The sequence below is a fragment of the Neovison vison genome, chromosome 13 (genome assembly GCF_020171115.1).
Source record: "Neovison vison isolate M4711 chromosome 13, ASM_NN_V1, whole genome shotgun sequence".
In the NCBI taxonomy this organism is placed as follows: Eukaryota; Metazoa; Chordata; class Mammalia; order Carnivora; family Mustelidae; genus Neogale; species Neogale vison.
In genome coordinates, this window is record NC_058103.1 from 35419423 (window position 1) to 35439033 (window position 19611).

Genomic DNA, 19611 nt, shown 5'->3' on the forward strand with positions numbered 1-19611 from the left:
CCTTCAACTCACATCATGATCCCAGGGTCCTGGGATCGAGCCCCACATTGGGCTCTCTGCTCAGCAGTGAGTCTGCTTCCCACCCCCCTCCCCCGCCCCGGTCTCTGCCTACTTATGATCTCTCTGTCAAATAAATAAATAAAATCTTAAAAAAAAAAAAAAAAAGCAAATTCAATTTTTAAAAAATAGGTGACAGGGTGGCTGGGTGGCTTAGCTGGTTAAGTGTCTGCCTTCAGTTCAGGTCATGATCCTGGGGTCCTGGAATCGAGCTCTGCATTGGGCTTCCTGCTCTGCAGGGTGCTGCTTTCTCTTTCTCCCTCTGTCCCTCCCCTTGCTCATGCTCATGTTCTCTCTCTGACACTCTCTCTCAAATAAATAAAAAATAATAAAATAAAATAAAATAAAATAGGTAACAAATGTGTACAGACACCTCACTAAAGAATGGCAAATAAGGACATGAAAAAAAGTGTTCAACATCATTAATCATTATGGAAACGCAAACTGAAACTACTGTGAGATAAGAGTATATATCTGTTAAAACAGCTAAAATAAAAATAACTTATAATAGCAAATACTAGCAAGAGTGAGAGCAACTGGAACTCTCAAGCTTTGCTGGTGGAAATGCAAAATGATATAGGAACACTGGAAAACATTGGAGCAACTGCAACTTCTTTAAAAAATTAAACATACACTAAAACGACCTAGCAATCCCCCTCTTAGATATTTACCCAAGAGAAATAAAAACTTAAATCGCACAAAAACCTACAAAAGCAAATGCTATAATGGCTTTGTTCATAATTGCCAAAAAACAGAAACAACCCTAATGTGTTTCAACTGGTCAATGTGTTTTAAAAAAATAAATAAATAAAGACAACAACACTGTGATATGACCATACTATGAAACACTACTAAGTATTAAAAAAGAATTAATAGGAAAAGGAAAAAGAAAAAAAAAAAAAAACTACCAACCCACACAACAGCGTTAATGAATCTCAAGTACATTATAAATGAAAAAAGCCAGATTCAAGAGGCTATATGCCACATTATTCTACTTATATGACATTTTATAACAGAATAAAATACAGGACAGAAAACAAATCAGTACCAGGGACAGAAGATAAGGACAGAATCTCACTATAAAAGGGCACAAAAGAATTCTGGTGGGAGGTAAAATTCTTATATAATTTGACTGTGGTGGTAGTTACATGACTGTAAGCATCTGCCAAAATTATAGACCTATATGCTGAAAAAAGTGAATTTTACTGTATAGCAATTATTCATCAACAATCAGAATTAAACACACACACAGAACAACCTCCCAAACATTCATTGTACTTAAATATTTGTATCCCTCGGGCGCCTGGGTGGCTCAGAGGATTAAGCCTCTGCCTTCGGCTCAGGTCATGATCTCACGGTCCTGGGATCGAGTCCCACATCGGGCTCTCTGCTCAGCAGGGAGCCTGCTTCCTCCTCTCTCTCTGCCTGCCTCTCTACCTGCTTGTGATCTCTGTCTGTCAAATAAATAAATAAAATCTTAAAAAAATATATATTTGTATCCCTCAGAATAATGATTATTTTTCTAAATGTGTAGTATAATCAATAAAATTAGCAAATTCTAACTGGAGGATTGGTGGCTTTTAAAACTATTGTCCTAACTCTTAAACACTGTAATTTCAAGCTTCTTTCCAAATTCAATCCATATGCCTCATCTCAAAGAAATGGCCTAATTTTACAGACATATGAATTACTCCTTTTTAGTCTAGCTTACGAACACATTTTCTTCTGCGAAAAAGACTTAGCAAATTGGGTACAAAATGTTACAGTGAGAGGGAAAAATCACCAATGCCTTAGCACCTCTACTATTCTTCCTTTTATGCTGGGAGATCTAAATGTAATCCCTTTGGCTGAAACACAAATAGCCCTACCAGTAAAGTTGAGGGAAGGGCCTGAGGAGGTTTTCTTTCCTAATGAGGGAAAAGAATTATTTATTTTCCTAAAATTATCTATGTACAAAAATGGACTCAAGTCTGTTTTCAGATTGTATTTACAGTATTTCAGCATGACATACTGTCTCAGCTCTTAAAGTTGTCTTTACATTTGAATGCAGTAGTTCAGAATTTAATTTCAACACAAAAGAATACAAAGAAAGTGACTTAAGAGACCCAAAGATTATTCTGCAGAAGAAACAACTATTATTAAAGGCATGCTTTCTTTGATACAATAAAAACAAGACACTTGGCAGTCAGAAATAAGTCGAATGAAGTCTCAGTATTGAAGTTGGAATGAGGAGAAAATAATAAATAATTTATGAGCCTGAATTGTTAAAAAGAAAAATCTTTCCCAAGGAGCAAAAATCCCAGGATGTAGAACAAGATTTTACTATAATTAAAGCACACTCCAAAAACAACTAACACAGCAGCTACTCTTGATGATCTCTTACATGAGACTTAAAGTTGATATTTCTGAATCATTGACTTCTCTCTCGTTTCTCTTCACAGAGGCAATACACCTCATCAAAGTCTGGGCTTTTGAGTCCTATTGCCAGGATACAAAGTAAGCTCCACCACTTGTAAAAGTATAACCTTGGGAAAAGTTAAATTTCTTAATATTCCTTTGATTCCTCATCTGTAAAATCATTTAGGAAAACAGTACCAGCAACTCATAAGGAAATTTATGAAATTCAATGAGATAATCCATGCAAAGCCCTTGGCACAGTACCTGGCATATGATAAACTCTCCATCAGTGACAGCTATTACACTACCTCTAAAACTATCAATCTTTGAATCTCATAACAAATCATCGAGTGAGATTTGAATGAAAGACCAACTTTCTCCATGATACTCCCAAGCTCCCACCCAAAAGGAAATAACATGATATATAAATTCAAGAAATTATCTGTCCACTTTCTAATCCCTGGTTACCTTATATTTTATCACATCGTACTACTACAAATGACAGGAATAATTTTTGATTCATTGTATAAAATTCTTAACACCTAGCTTTGTCTTTCATAGGACATAAAAGGGCCAAAATAATATTATGATGAAGAAAAAAGTTGAGAGAAAGAAGTTCTAAAGAAAGAGTGCAAGGGCAGCGGTGGAAGGGATGTGAGGGAATGAGAGAAGCAGAGAAGTCTTCTCTAAAGCCTCAAGAGTATGTGACACTGTCAACTATATTCTTCCTTCAGAGAATGCTCCTCAGCTTCCACAATCAAGCACTGTCCCTCTCTCCTTTCCCATCTATTCCGAATGCCCAAAGCACAACTAGATGTTTTCATGTCCACTCCTTCATTTGTTACTCAAAAAGAAATGAACTCTGTGCTTTTTCTCTACACTACTTCCCTTAGGGTCAATTACTACCTCTAGAGTAATGACAACTCTTTACCTCAAATCTTCAAACTCTAGCTTGAGAAACAGCAAGCGCTAAATAGTATAATTACCTTCATATATAAAGCAGAGAAATTAGAATTTAAGAATTATTTTTTCCCTGAAAATACAAGATTTTATTTTTCAAAACAGTTGATGCCTTCTAACATATACATCACATTTTTTAACAGATTAGAAGTAGCAACAGCAACAATTCCCTAGATTCCAGATCCAGCTGTTTTGGCAATGAATTTTTGTTTCTCCATTTCAGTAAGTTATAGACTAACTCAGCCTCTCAAGTATTATAAATGTCTTTGTTATTGTCCATACAATAAAAATTTTAATATCCGCTAATTTAAATCATAAAAAATTTATATTTAATGTATCAAAATTATCAAAACGCTGAAGATAACTATAAATGAAATATAAAAACAAATTAAATGGCATGGTTTTTCTATATGAAAATTCATATGTAAAATAAGATTTGACCCTTGAAAAATTCTCTATGTTAAATATACAGAGATATCATTGGTATAAGAAGTATGTCACTAAAATATTTAAATTTCTGCAAAAATAGCAGTTTAAAGAAATCATTAAGTATTTTTTATTAGATGCATAAAGGCCTGCAACTAAAAACAAAGTTACAGGTCTCTTCCTTCAATTTTTTAGAACCTACCGGAGAGATTCAGCCATTCGCCTCAAGTCTTCATTTTGCTGTTTTAAGCGTTCAAGCTTTGCCAGAATCTTGGACAGTTCTCGGCTAGAGTGATCAGGGTGGTCATTATCTCGTACCAAGTGACCACCTATATAAAATAGCAAGGTCCCCCAGGCAAAAAGAATGAGCATAATCCAACGCCAGGAACCAGTCCATGGCCGCATTTTCAGATTTTCAACTCACTCCCCTGGCTTCCTGGAGCTCAAAGAATTGAAAACATCATAACTCTGTTTCTAGTTAGTGCAAAAGTGGTTGCCTTCTGTTCTTTCAACACATGATGCTTCAGACAAACTCGTTGTCTCTGGCAGTCCTGTAGTGAATCTTTCAAAGAGATCTTCCTGGTGCTATGAGTAGGAAGCTTTATTGTCCTGTGCTTCATGGACTCTACATGCTGTGGAAAGAGTAAGAAATGTATTTAAATTATTTAGGATACACAAAGTAGCATATGCTGAGATTCATGGAGTTAAAGGAAACATTGGTTTTAACTGGTCAATAGGCTGGCAAATAATCTAACAACCTAATAATAAGTAAAAAAGCAAAAGCTTTTACATTTGCATATGAAATCACCCATGTATACCAGGGCTCCACCAGACAAATTAATTAGCTCTAAGCTTGGAAGTCCTCTAAGTGCCATCATCACTTTTCCTTCTTACATCATTGTGTAAAAGATAATACATAGAGATCAAAAGATTGTATCTTTGAATAAGCAATCAAAACCAAACAAATTATATACATATTTGACCCAATGTTTCCATTATCTCAAGCAGAAACATGTTCTCATTCTCATAAGATCTCAGTTCTATCTCCCTCCATCTCACTGCTCAGCTGCCATGATACTACTACTTAACTCTGTAGGTGACAGGCAAATTGTCACTGATAAAATTCTAAAAGTGACATGTATATTAGCTAAGCAAAGGTTATGGCATCCATTAAGCAGCTGGTAACTACTCCAAATATCACAAGCAAGGGTTCTTATAGATTAGGCTAGATTATCCCTTCCTTGAATTTATTTAAAAAATACCAATAACTGCAACATAAGTCTATACCAGTTATATCTTAGTCACTGTGCATCTTAAGTTACACATGCAAATGTTTTCTCAGGCTAGGCTGTGGGTTTCATCTGTCACCTCAGCATCAGGCTTAGAATTCCCTTTAGAAACAGAACAGTTTATTCTGCAAAGAAAAAAATTGTAGGCAAAGATATAATTTTAACGCCATTTGATAGTTCCGGAACTATGTAAGAGAAGTTGTATCTCCAGGCACAGAGTTCCTTGCAAAAAAGAGAAAAGATAAGAAATAGGTTCTATATGGAAGACTGAATGTGATGAGCATTTGAGCATTAATTAAGCAGTTATTAAAGATTAGACAGAAAAGTTGGAGAAAAGGCCTCAAAAATTAGTACAGAGCTGTTATTTTCCTATTTTTGAACCTCAGATCTCAGCTGTTTTTAAGTGCCCAAGTATTCAAAGAAAAGGAAATCTCTTCAAACAAGTGTTCTATTTCCTTCCTATTCCTATGCTATTTTCTTCATTGTTACTGGTTTACACTAGTTAAAACACACAATGAAAAGAATTGTACTCACTGAGAATTGTTTGAAAACCAACTAAAAAGGCAATAATCCAAAAGAAAACTTGGCATTTTGTCTGTTGTTTTAATAACTATGCTTAAGCCTATTGAGAACATTCTTGTTAGTGACCCCTCTCAAAATCCTTGCCCAAAACCCTGTTCCTCTAATCTCAGGTAACCTCCTCTATTCAATAAAACATAAGAATTAAGGACTATTTAACATTTCAGGGTCAAAGACCAGTCATAAGATGTCATATATGGAAAAAAAGCAGATATTCAGGGCTTCCTGATTAAAAAAGCAAATTAAAAAAATAAATGAACAAATAAATCCAGTCTAAAGGCCTAAGGGGTGGACTTAATTCAGTAACTCAACAAAAGAAGCTTAACTATTAACATTTAAGTTAATACTGTCTGTGACAATATATATAACACTGTAAATTGCTGTTATAACATATGCAAAAAAAAACTATAAAGAAGTCTAGTTAATTCTAAGCTATACCAATAAGATATTAAATTTTTAAAAAAAGATTTTATTTATTTATTTGAGAGAGAGCATGCACGCACATGGGAGTGGAGGGTGGGAGGAGAAGGGAAAGGGAGAAAATCCCAAGCAGACTTCATGCTGAGTACAGACTCATGCAGGGCTTTATCTCAGGACCCTGAGATCATGATCTGTGCTGAAACCAAGAGCTGGATGCTCAAATGACTAAGTCACCCAGGTGCCCCAAGATTTAAAATTTTTTAATCTTTGCCTTCATAGTAACAGTTAGCTTAGAAAGATAACTGTGATAAACAAAAGAAAAGACAGCTTTCTAAAAAAGAATCATTTAAATAAAAAAAAAGATTTACTGTAACATTTTATTAAAATTATAATATTCAAAGCCAGCAAAAATATAACTCAACTCAAACAGAAACAAAAGTCTATAGAAACATAAAGTTGTTATACAAAATACTTTAAATTGTTATAAACTACCATCAGAAATAACCAAAATATTAAATTACTACATATTACAGGAGTTGTAAAAATATACTGAAAATTATTATAGGAGCAAAACCTTGTCATTTTCTTAATTAACAGCAGCATCCCATTATTTGAACCATGCCTGTCAAAATGTAAACTCTATGACTTTTATCCATTTTGTTCACTGATGTATCCCAACATTTAGAGTAGTGCCTGGCACTTAGTAGGTACTAGAAACATTTTTGAATAAATAAATAAATAAGTGAATGAATGAGTGAAGGATGTCACACATGACATATACTAATATGTCATATTAGTATTCATGCACATCAGCTTCAACTGCATTTTATGCCCCACTTAAGAAAGCAAATCTGAATGTAGAAAGTAAGAGAGTACTATTACTATAAGGAAAATGGTTAAAAAATAAAGTCATCCATAAGCTTTAGGATTTACTATTGTCAACACATACCTTACAATATACTCTCAAATAATTAAAATAAACTGGTCTAAAAGACCATAATATCAACTTATGGTACCCTTCAACCATAAGAAAATAATTTCTCTTTACTTTGTCTTATTTTCTTCATCTAAAAGATTCATTTTGCAAAGACAATGGGATGACTGAAGAAAGTATGTACAGATCTTGATATGAAAACCACTCAATTTATCTGTGAAAAAATTTATTAGTGAAAATGTTTCAAATTTATTGGTAAAAATATTTCAACATTAACTACATGAACTAATTTCTAACTAAAATTTATACAGCAGTGTTTGTTGAGATTTCTTCTAGGAGCGGGCTATTTTTAAGTATTTATAAACTCATTCCTGTTTGAGATTCACATACCACCTTTCATCAGCAGAATACATATATATGTATATATATGTATATACATATACATGCATGTATATATTGCAGAATATTAAATGGATTGACATGTGGCAGGCTTTCTTCCACAAATTTAATTAGTGATACCACTTTTTTTTAGGGTAGTAGATATTTAAATGGTTTTTGGTTTTGTTCTTTGTATTTACAGAGAATCTTTGGGTTATATTTGCTTAATGTCTCTGAAATATAAAATATATGTAATTTTTCAAAGTAATTTCTTGAATCTGAAAGCTAAAGTATATAATCAGTAAAACTGAGAGCTTTAATAAAGTTACTGTGAGGCTTAAATGGTGTTAATATATAATGTACTTATATTGCTTGGCACATAAGAGGTGCTCAATAAAAGGTCATAGTATTTTAATGTTAATAAGATATGGAGATTAAAAATATAAATATAGAATAGGCAAAGCCTGGACTAGAATCTTTGCTCTGCTACATCACAGTAAGGTATCCATACTCAAGTTCAATTTCTTTATCTGTAAAATGGATATAATACATACTACCTTTCCCATAGACTACTAGAAAAACCTTAGATAAAACCATCCATAGGAAGCAGTTAGCATACCAGTAGCAAACTATTATTATGCTACATATAATAATGCTGTTATTTTATAGACCCATTTATAACATTTTACATAATTTATATACCACGTATTATTAAAGGCAGTTCCTAAAATGGCTGCCAAGAATCCCCGTGTCCTGTACTCCTGCCTTGTGTAATCTCCTTCTCCTGAGTGTGGGCTGGACCTAGTGTTTCCCTTCTTAAATAGATATGTGTTAGCAAAAGTGATATGATTTCACTTCTGAGATAAGGTTACAGAAGACTGATACTTCTACCTTGCTTATTCTCTCGTTACTCTGAAGCTGCCATAGGAAAAGGCCCATGGGGAATGGAACAGAATCTGCCGACGACCATATGAGTAAGCTTGGAAATGGATTCTGCACCAGTCAAGTCTTGATGTGACTGAAACTTGGCCCACATTTTGATTTCAGGCTTTTGAAAGACCATAGCCAGAAGATCTAGCTAAGCCATGCCCAGATTCTTAAGCAACAAATAACAATTGTTTTTAAATCACTTAGTCTTAGGGTGATTTGTTACATAACAATAGATAAATAGTATATGTGCCTACTTCCTACTGGGGCTGAGTGCCTGGTCATCAGTTCATGTGTTATTCTTTCTGTCCCCAGCAAGCTGTACAAAATCTAAGGCACTGAGTGGGCGTTCAAGATGCCAGACAGAACTTAATCAATCACATTTTCTTATATATCCTGCTAACACATCTTACAAATACTATAAAAACTAAACTCAATTTAGAACAAATAAATAGTTCAATAAATAAAATTATAATTATTAGTTTAATGCTATATTGGAAGACTAAAGGCATTTTTATTGTTTGCCAACCAGCATTCTACTTTTAACCATGAAAGAGTAACTGGTACTAGACTTGCGCTCACTAGAAAATGTAAATATTTAGAAAATCTGTTTTCAAGATTGGGCAATAGCTAGACAACACTGTGATGTCTGAGATAAGGTTAACAATCAAAGGTAAATCCTATAATCACTCCAGCTTTCTGCCTAAAATTTACTGAACACCAACACAAAAGTGGAGAACCCAGGCAAAGCAAAGCTGTCTTCCCGAAGTGATGTTAGACACTAAAGTTAAGAAGTTTAAGGAGAAGAACATCTATAAGTCAATATATTGAAGAGGAGGGAGCTGCCCAGAGAAAAGGATCCAAAAATGTATATAGGATACTAAGCTCTGCATGTATAAGACTTTATGAGGCTCACAAAGAAAAATTATCAAGAAAAAATAAATACTAGGTAACTGAAAAGTGAATATGTCTCAGAATTGTAAAAAGGGGAAAACCTATGAGTTCCAACCAAAAACAATGAAAATGCCACATAGAAAACCTGGTGCATTCAGCAGAAAGCCAAGAAATAAAACATCTTAGAAGTGGTTGGTATATATATATAATGGAATATTACGTAGCCATCAAATATTGATATCTTGCCATTTGCAACGACATGGATGGAACTAGAGGGTATTATGCTAACACATAAGTAAGTCAATCAGAGAAATACAATTATCATATGATCTCTCTGATATGCAGAATTTAAGAAACAAGGCAGAGAATTACAGAAGAAAAGAGGAAAAAAAATGAAACAAGACAAAACCAGAGAGGGAGACAAACCTTAAAAGACTTAATCTTAGGAAACAAACTGAGAGTTGCTGGAGGGGAGGACACTGAGGGGATGGGGTACCTGGGTGATAGACATTGGGGAAGGTGTGTGTTGTGTAAGACTGATGAATCAAAGACCTGTACCCCTGAAACAAATAATACATTATATATTAATAATTTTTAAAAAGAAAATAAAAAGCAAATAAGTTTTTTAAAAAAAAGAAGTTAGGGTTAAGTAAGCCCTAGAGCAGGGATCAGAAACTTTTCTCGAAAGAGCAGGATAATAAATATCATAAGCTACGTGAGATACATACAGTCTTTATCACATATTTTTCACTGTTATTTTTGTTTCTTTACAGCCCTTTAAGAATGTAAAATCCATTCTTACCTCAAAAGCCATACAAAAACAGGCTATGGACCATATTTAGCTCATAAGCCAGAGTTTAATGACTCTAGCCATAGAATTAAGAAGAGGCTAAGGAAAGCTAGAACAAAACTTAAAAACAAGCTACAAAAGGATCAAGGTGATCTAAAAGTAAATTAAATGCCTAGCAAAACAAAATTCAAAATTCTTTCAAGAAAGACAAAATAAACTTCACACTCTCCAGCTACTAATAAAAAATTAGAAAGAACACTGAAAGAGATTATCTTGTGAGGCAGCCATCCAAGACATAGTAAAGGCTAAGGATGACTAGAATACTGAGCAATCTTAGCAGTCCCGGCCTCATGCTAAGAATGAGGTAACAGCATTCCACTACTCCAAGAATTTTAAGTCTCTGACTCAGTGAAGGTAAGGTAACAATTGCAAAAACAACAACAACGAAAATCACTGACTAGAATGACTCCATCCCCATCCATATATAAACAATCAGATCATAAACAATTTCTCAAAAAGAAAAATACCCATTTCTGGGCATAAATACTATTGACCTCAGTCTTTACAGCTCTGTACTTATAATGTCTGGCATGCAATAAAAAATCACGAGACACATAAAAAAAAAACAAGAAATAACAAACCATTTTTAAGAGATAAAGCAAGCACACCAGAACCAGTCCCATAATGAAATAGATGTTAGAACTATCAGACAGAAAATTCGGAATAATTATAACCAATATATTAAAAAGTCTAAAGTATGGACAACATACATGAACAGATGGAGGATTCAGCAGATAAAAATGCCAAATTAACAAAAATAAAATATCAGAGGAACTCCAACAGGCTTATCAGAAAACTGGACAAAAGTTAAAACTAATCAACAAACATGACAAGAGGACATTAGATACTATCCAAAATAAAGCTCGAAAAGGGAAAAAAAAAAAAAAAAGACTGTCAGAAAAAAAAAAAAGGAATTCAAAATCTGTGGGAGTACTGATTATCAAATGATCTAAAACATATATAACAAGAGTTCCAGAAAGAGAGGAGAGAAAATGAGGCAGAAAATATATTTTCTACAATCAATGGATGATAAACCACAAATCCAAGAAATGCAGAGAACTACTAGTAGGATAAATTTAAAATGTAGGGAAAGCTGCTGAAAACAAAGATAGAAAATCTTATGGGCAGCTGGGGGAAAAATTACATACAGATAAACAGAGAATGAGAACACATCTCCTGTCAGAAACAACGTTAGCCAGAAGACAATGAAGCAACAGTTTTAAAAATACTGAGTAGAGGGGAAGGGAGTGGGAATAGTGTCAAATTATAATCAGTGAAAATATCTTTTTTTTTTTTTAATTTATTTGACACAGAGAGAGAGAGATGTCACAAGCTGACAGAGAGGCAGGCAGAGAGAGAGGGGGAAGCAGGTTCCCTGCTGAGCAGGGAGCCTGATGTGGGACTGCATCCCAGGACCCTGGGATCATGACCTGAGCTGAAGGCAGAGGATTAACCCACTGAGCCACCCAGGTGCCCCGAAAATATCTTTTAAAAACAGTCATTTCCAGGAAAAAACAAATGCTGAAAAATACTCTGTGTCAGCAAAACTGCACTATTAAAAAAGAAACAGTTAAATGAAGTACACTGTAGTAAACTTCTCACTGCACATTAGATTGATAAGTTAAAAATGTATATCATAAGCCCTAGAGCTGTGCTGTCTGCTTCAATAATTACTTGCCACATGGAACTACTTAAACTAGAATTAACGTTAAATATTTATTCTCAGTCACAATAGCCACATTTCAAATGTTCAATAGCCACTTGTGCCGATGGCTACCATTATGAATGGTGCAGATATAGAACATTTCCATCATCTCATTAAGTATAACATTTCCCCAGAGTAACAATTTAGAAAACAAAAATAAGTATAAAATTTAGAAAATTATAGAAAACAGAAAACAATTATAGAAAATAATTATAGAAATTTATAATATTTAGAAAATAATAAGTATAAAAATTCAGAAACATGATAAAAATTAAATCATAATTCAAAATACAAAACAGAAAGGATATACATAAGATATATGATATAGATCACCACTCTAGGATTTCTGAGAGGAGAGAATTTAGTATCTTGAGAAGACAGGGGAAAGTTTCATAGCTGCAGTAAAGAAGGGAGCACATCTGAGAGATGGCATGAGTAGTTTACCTTCTAAATAAGTTACTTCACTTAGTGTAGCGATTTATACATTATGCTCTATTTATTTTAAAATATATATGTGGTTTTAATCAACATTTGTAAGGGACAACATGTGGAACAAATTTACCATGTACTTCACCTAATTTTATACAGCACCATGAATCACTCACTCATTCATTCGAAAAATACTTAGTAAGTTCCTATCCTATAAAAGACTCTGTCCTAGGCACTGGAGTTGTACCAATGAATAAGACAAATGAGAATCTCTGCCCTCAAGAGGTGATATTCTAGAGGATTCTAATTGCAAAGGGTTGTAATTTCACAGATACAACCTCAAAAAAGCCTCTTCTTGCAGAAGCTAACATACTGAAGTGATACAGTGAGAAACTGAATATAAACTATACCAACTGATTTTAAAAACTAGTGGGGCGCCTGGGTGGCTCAGTGGGTTAAGCCGCTGCCTTCGGCTCAGGTCATGATCTCGGGGTCCTGGGATCGAGTCCCGCATCGGGGTCTCTGCTCGGCAGGGAGCCTGCTTCCCTCTCTCTCTCTCTGCCTGCCTCTGCATCTACTTGTGATTTCTCTCTGTCAAATAAATAAATAAAATCTTTTAAAAAAAAAAAACACAAATAGTTTAATCATTCTGTGAAAAACAACAAATGCAGTACCACTTATAACTGTCAAATTGACTGTTCTTATATCTAACAAGAAAATGACCAAAGCTACTTCCTTTAGCATCTGACTATGTGGAAATGATGTTTCCAAGAATCACATTCAAGTGGCTTCACTTTAATGCTAAGGGCAAAAGTCGAGGATATAACAATATTCTACAGAACTAACTGACTACAAGTCAGAACAAAGACTTGTTCTGCTATGAACGATGTTCATAAGAAGATGGTCTTCTAATCTCAAAAATAATTCAGCATTCATTTAATACAAGTATGTATACGCTTATACACTATGCAAAGGGAAATATGGCATTATACATCAAATATTTCTGTAAAAACATCCCTTTTGATGAGAATTCCTCTAGCAGAAATTTATACCAAGATGTGTTTTAACATATGAACAAAATGCATTTTACAAAGCTACTCATCACAACACTTTATGCAATAGCTCCAAAGTAGAAAAAAATAATTGCCCATCAACAGAAATATGGTTTAATAAACTGTGAATTACTTTTACCCCCAAAACTGTTTTTACCATGATGTCAAAAAGGAGGAAAATGTGACTCAGAGCCAATAAGAAAATCAGTCAATTTAAAACAAACCCCTAAGACAGAGGTGATGAAGGTAGACAAGGAAACTAAAACAATTGCAAAAAATATATACTAAGATTTATATTAAAAAATCAATATACTGGGGGCGCCTGGGTGGCTCAGTGGATTAAGCCGCTGCCTTTGGCTCAGGTCATGATCTCAGTGTCCTGGGATCGAGCCCCACATCGGGCTCTTTGCTTGGCGGGAGCCTGCTTCTCTCTCTCTCTCTCTGCCTGACTCTCCACCTGCTTGTGATCTCTCTCTCTGTCAAATAAATAAAATCTTTAAAAAAAAAAATCAATATACTGAAAAAAAACAAATAAAAACTACAACAAAAATGCAACTTCTATAAGTAAAAAAAAAAAAGGCTGAAAGTTTAAAAAATTTTCTGGAAAGGATTAAAGAACAGGATTAAATACTATAGAGGAAAAGGTCAATGGACATGAGGACAGAGCAATAAAAAAAATCCTCATCACAAGAAAAAGAAAATTTGTAACCCATAAAGTGACAAATGGTAACTAGACTTATTGTGGTAGTCATTTCACAATATGCACAAATATCAAATCATGATGTTATATGCCTAAAACTAATACATTACATATCAATTTTATTTATTTATTCATTTATTTATTTTTAGCATGTTTCGTTAGCCAACATATAGTACATCATTAGTTTTTGATGTAGTATTCAATGATTCATTAGTTATAAATAATAACTTTTTAAAATTAACCAAAGATAAAATTATCTAGGAAAAAAATCTGAAGGAGATTTGATAAAAAAGAAAATTTTAAAGTAGCCATTTTATAGCACTTATCTTTAGACATTATGGTATTTTATAGCTTTCCCCACAGCTGTATCATCATACAGTAGCCATCATCATGAACTAAAAATTTGTTTAGGTGAAAAACTCAAATAAATGTCATCCAACATCATTAGCAAGAAAGCAATTTACATCATTAGCTTCAGGGCCAGGGAAAAATCTATGGGCATTTCCCCATTTTGACATTCAGCTTGAAAAAGGACTTCTCAGAACAAAATCTGACATTAAACTTAAAGTAATGTACACTGAAAATATGCTTAGTTTTAGGCACATGCAGAATTTCCAAAGTATTTAAAAATACAAATAAAATCATAATTTAAAGGGGGAAAATAATCATGGAAAAAAAAAATCATTTTTACCATATATGGTAAAAATAATTTCAGGGGGCTTCTTAGAAAAAGTACAAGCTAGTGGATAATGAAACAACATCTTTTAAAGTTGCTGAAATTAAAATTTAAAAAAAAAAGACCAAACTACACTTTGCTATCCAGTAAAAATATTTTTTTTAAAAAAGCGGTTTTCTGTGAACTTAAGTTTTCACTTAACTTGGGTAAATACCTAGAAGTGGGACTGTTGTGTCCTAAGGAAAATGTATGTTTATTTAAAATTTAAAAAGCTGACACTATACTCCAAAATGGCTGCTCATCCTGAGTTATCACCAGCAATGAATGAGAGTTCTTGTTACTCTCTCCAGGACTCGATATTGCTAATTTTTTAAAGCAATTAAAATAGCTATAGAGTGGTATCTTGATGTAGTTTCAATATGCATTCAATTTCCCTAATAACAAACTGATATTAAGCAAGTGATTATCTTTTCTTATACTTATTTACCATCCATATACCATCTTTGGTGAAGTGTCTATTGTGATCTTTTGCCATTTTTATATTAGAGTGTTTGTTTATTGTTGAGATTTAAGAATTCTTTCCCTATCCTAGATACAAATATTTTATCAGATAAGTTATTTTTCAAATATTTTCTCCCAATCTGTGACTTACCTTTCTTTTCATTCTCTTAACAGTGTCTTGCACATAAAGAAGATTTTAAATTTTTTGATGAAATGTGATTTATTCTTTTTTTCCATAATTGCAGTTTTGGTGTTATAGCTAAAATACAAATCCCAAATCCATGGTCACATTTTCTCCTATGTTTTCTTAAGTAAGTTTTAGTTTTAGGATTCAAAGTTAAAACTACATTTACCCAGTACTGCCACTCCTAGGTATCAACCCAAGAGAAGTGAAAGCTTATGTTCTCAATAAAACTGATACTTACATGTTTATAGCAGTTTTACATATAATAGGCAAAAATGGGGGGAATAAATTGAGATGGACTTTAATTTAACTCTGATACATCAAAAACAATGGAATGTTGCTCAGCAGTAAAAAGGAATGAGCTAGGGGCACCTGGATGGCTCAGTGGGTTAAGCATCTGCCTTTGGCTCAGGTCATGATCCCAGGGTCCTGGGATCGAGCCCCACATTAGGCTCTCTGCTCAGCAGGCAACCTGCTTCCCCTCTCTCTCTCTCTCCTGCCTCTCTGCCTGCTTGTGATTTCTCTCCCTCTTTGTCAAATAAATAAATAAAATCACTTAAAGAAAAAAAAAGGTATGAGCTATTGACCCACTGTTTCATCAAAATGGATGAATCTTAATATATTTTGCTAAGTGAAAGAAGCCAGAATCAAAACCTGCATATCATGTGATTCATTTATTTAACATAATGAAAGATGGAAAACTAGGATGAAAAAGGGATCAGTTGGGGCACCTGGGTGGCTTGGTGGGTTAAAGTCTCTGCCTTCAGCTCAAGTCATGATCCTAGGGTCCTGGGATCAAGCCCCGCATGAGGCTCTCTGTTCAGTGGGGGGGCCTGCTTCCTTCTCTCTCTCTGACTGCCTCTCTGCCTCTATGTGATCTCTGTCTGTCAAATAAATAAATAAAATCTTTAAAAAAAAAAAAAAAGAAAAAGGGATCATTTGTAGCCAAGGCTTAAAGATGCAAGGAAAGGTGGATTAGAAAGGGGCTGCAGGGGAAATTTTTACAATGATGGAACAATTCTAAAAGGTACTGAAGAAGGGTACATCATCTTTATGATATTCATCTGCAAACCCCTAACTCCATTCTAATAATGAGAAAGATACTAGACAAACCCAAACTGATCGGGATGTACTCTTCAAAACTAACAAGATCATTAAAAAACATGAAACAAACAAGAAACATGAAACAAACAAGAAACTATCAAAGATTTGAGAAGACCAAGGAGATATAATGACTATATACAACATGATATCCTGGATTAGATCTCAGAAGAGAAAGGGATGCTATGGAAAAACTGGTGAAATCTAATATGATCTGCAGTTTAGTTAATAATATCGTGCCACAAAACAAATTTATTTGTTTTGACAAATTACCATGGCTGTGTAAGATGGGAAACTTGGAATAGTGTATATGGAAATTCTCCATACTTTCTTTGCAAATTTTCTGTAATTCTAAAGTCACTCCATCCAAGTACTAACCAGGCCCGACCCTGCTTAGCTTCCGAGATCAGACGAGATCGGGCGCGTTCAGGGTGGTATGGCCGTAGACTAAAGTCACTCCAAAATAAAAAGTTTTTTTTTTTTTTTTAAGATAAAGGCAAAACAAATACATTTTCAGAAAACAAAAGCTGAAAGAACTTGTTGGCAGCAGATACCACCAAAGACATATGTAAAAGGATGCTTATCAGGCTGATTATAGATGGAAATGTGAATATAAACAATGGATTCAAACAGACATATTAAATATATGGTAAATATAAATGAAATCTCATTTTAATTTCTTCTAAAATAAATTTTAATCTTTAAAACTAAAGTAATGACAAGGTATTATGGGATATGTAACAATGTCATGAAACGTATGACAATAATAAAAGATGACAGGCAGAAAAAGGAAAGATATTACTTTAAAGTTCCTACATTATCCTTCAAGAGGTATGACAGCATTTGAAAGTTTGGTGAAATAGGTAAAAATTCAAAATAGGCAAAATACCAATGAAATATAAAACAGATAAGCAATAGAAATAAACACAATAAAACCAAAAACAACCCCCTAGAATAGACCTATAAAATTGAGATTTCAGCTGACCTTATCAATGGGGGAAAATAAGACACAAGTTGCCAAATTAGGAAGGAAAGAGGGAGAATCACTACAGATGCTACAAAAAGATGATAAGGGAATATTGTAAACAACTTTGTGTCAACAAATACAAAGCCAGACCTGAAACTGGCAAATTTCTTAAAAGAAATAACCAAAGCTCAATCAAAAAGAAACAGACAATCTAAATAGCTATAGCATTTATAGCTATAGGCTATAGGCTCATAACCATTAAAGATGTTGAATCTGTACTTATAAATCTTGCCAAAAGAAAACTCCAGGCTCATATGGCTTTATGTGTGAATTCTACCAAACATATTTATAGAAGACATAACAGCAATTTTTCATAAATTTTTCTAGAAAAGAAAAAAGGGGGAAAAAAGTTGGACAGTCTCATAAAAGCTAAATACATATTTGCCATATAACTCAACAATTCCACTCTTAAGTATTTATAAGGGAAATGAAAACACATGTTCATACAAGGACTTGTACAAGAACATTCACAGCTGATTTATAAGAGCCAAATTTTTGAAAAAACCCAAGTATCTACCAACACATGAATGGATAAACAAATTGTGACTTATTCATATAATAGGTTATTATTCAACAGTAAAAAGGAACAAACTACTAATATATACAATATAGATCAATCTCAATAACATGCCAGGCTAATGACACCAGGGATAAAAAACATACACATTGATATGAAATTCTAGACCAAAGAAATCACTTCAAAGGGCCAGGGATTGACTAAAAAGAGGAATGACAGCTACATGAAGGTATGTATTTGAGAAAAATCATCTAACTGTACACTCAATATGGGTACATTTTATTGATATAAATTATGCTTCAATACAGTTGAAAAACATTTTAAGAGAAAGTTTAAAACTATCTCCATTTTTTAATGTAATTGAGAATGTCAATAATTGAGTGCTGCTAATTCATTAAATGACTAAATTATGTGTTTGCATCTTGAGTTTCAATGAGTTTTTTCACCAAATCACTGCACATTGTTTTATGAAGAAATTCCAAAGGTAATTATTTTTTAGATATAATAAACTTCAATCCAAATGTTAATGCAAAAATTGTATTTTGTATCATTTCAAAATAGTTAAGAATCAACTCAAATAACTAGTAATATAATTAACAAATCATAAACTGTGTTCAGTCTTCTTAGTAGCCTAACCTCCTCCAAACAAAATAAATAATCATAAATACTCAAATGATGAGTCCCTAAATTATACACTAGTTATTATTATTATAAAATATATAGTTCAGAGAGTTATCTTTAGAAGAATTTATTTTCTTAACTGGAAAGAGGGAAAACCAAATCACTATTACAGACTACTTCTTGAAGTAATTCACTGAAATGAAATGGAAAATTTCAACAGAAAAGAAAATAATCTATTCAACAAATTTAATTAGTGATTACTATAATGTAGAAGTTAAGTGTAACTATTACATTTTAAAGGTATCAGGTTGATAAAGGGAAACATAAATAAAACTTTTAGAGAAAGCTAGTTATCAATTATAATGTACAAAAATTTGGGTGAGAGGGCACGGAGTTGCTCAGTTGGCTAAGTGTCTGCCTTCAGTTCAAGTTGGGATTGAGCCCCAAGTCAGGCTCCCTGCTCAATGGGAATTTTGTTTTGCTTCTCCCTCTCCTTCTGCCTCTACCCCCCCCACCCCACTCATGCTCTCTCTCACTCTCTTGTGTACTCTCTCTCAAATAAATAAATAAAATCTTGGAGGGAAAAAAAAAAGAGAAGTACAAATATTTTAAAAGCCCTGTACATATAGAATCCAATTCTAGATTAACATGTACTCAAGACTTTAAATATCTTCCCATTTGATCTAAATTCATTTTTAAATTAAGTACTGTTATATATCATTTATTTAAACTACTACTTACTGTCCAGCCTCCATATGGAAAAAGGGAAGTTTTGTGTTTATTAATCTAAGAAAGTGGAAAAAAACAAGTAAGAAGAGTATCATAAATTAAAATGGCCCTTTAATGCTAGTTGAAATTTTTAAAAAATGTAATTTTTTTTTTTAAAGCACTCACCATCCTCTATCATTCGTTAGCACTACTCACTGGCTTATTTATTTCCAATTCTAAAAGGTATGCACTAGTAGAACAAGGACTTAGAACACAGTG

General features: G+C 33.4%; 1 protein-coding gene across 4 annotated transcripts in view; it reads right to left on the bottom strand.

Moving 5' to 3' along the window:
* FUT8 (fucosyltransferase 8) overlaps positions 1-19611 on the bottom strand; it is a 318063-nt gene that overhangs the window by 161944 nt on the left and 136508 nt on the right. For all 4 annotated transcript variants that reach the window (XM_044231322.1, XM_044231323.1, XM_044231320.1 and 1 more), the window contains one exon: positions 4043-4472. In XM_044231322.1, the coding sequence (XP_044087257.1) occupies positions 4043-4245 (203 nt within the window). In that variant the 5' untranslated portion in view covers positions 4246-4472. The remainder of the gene's footprint in view (positions 1-4042; positions 4473-19611) is intronic.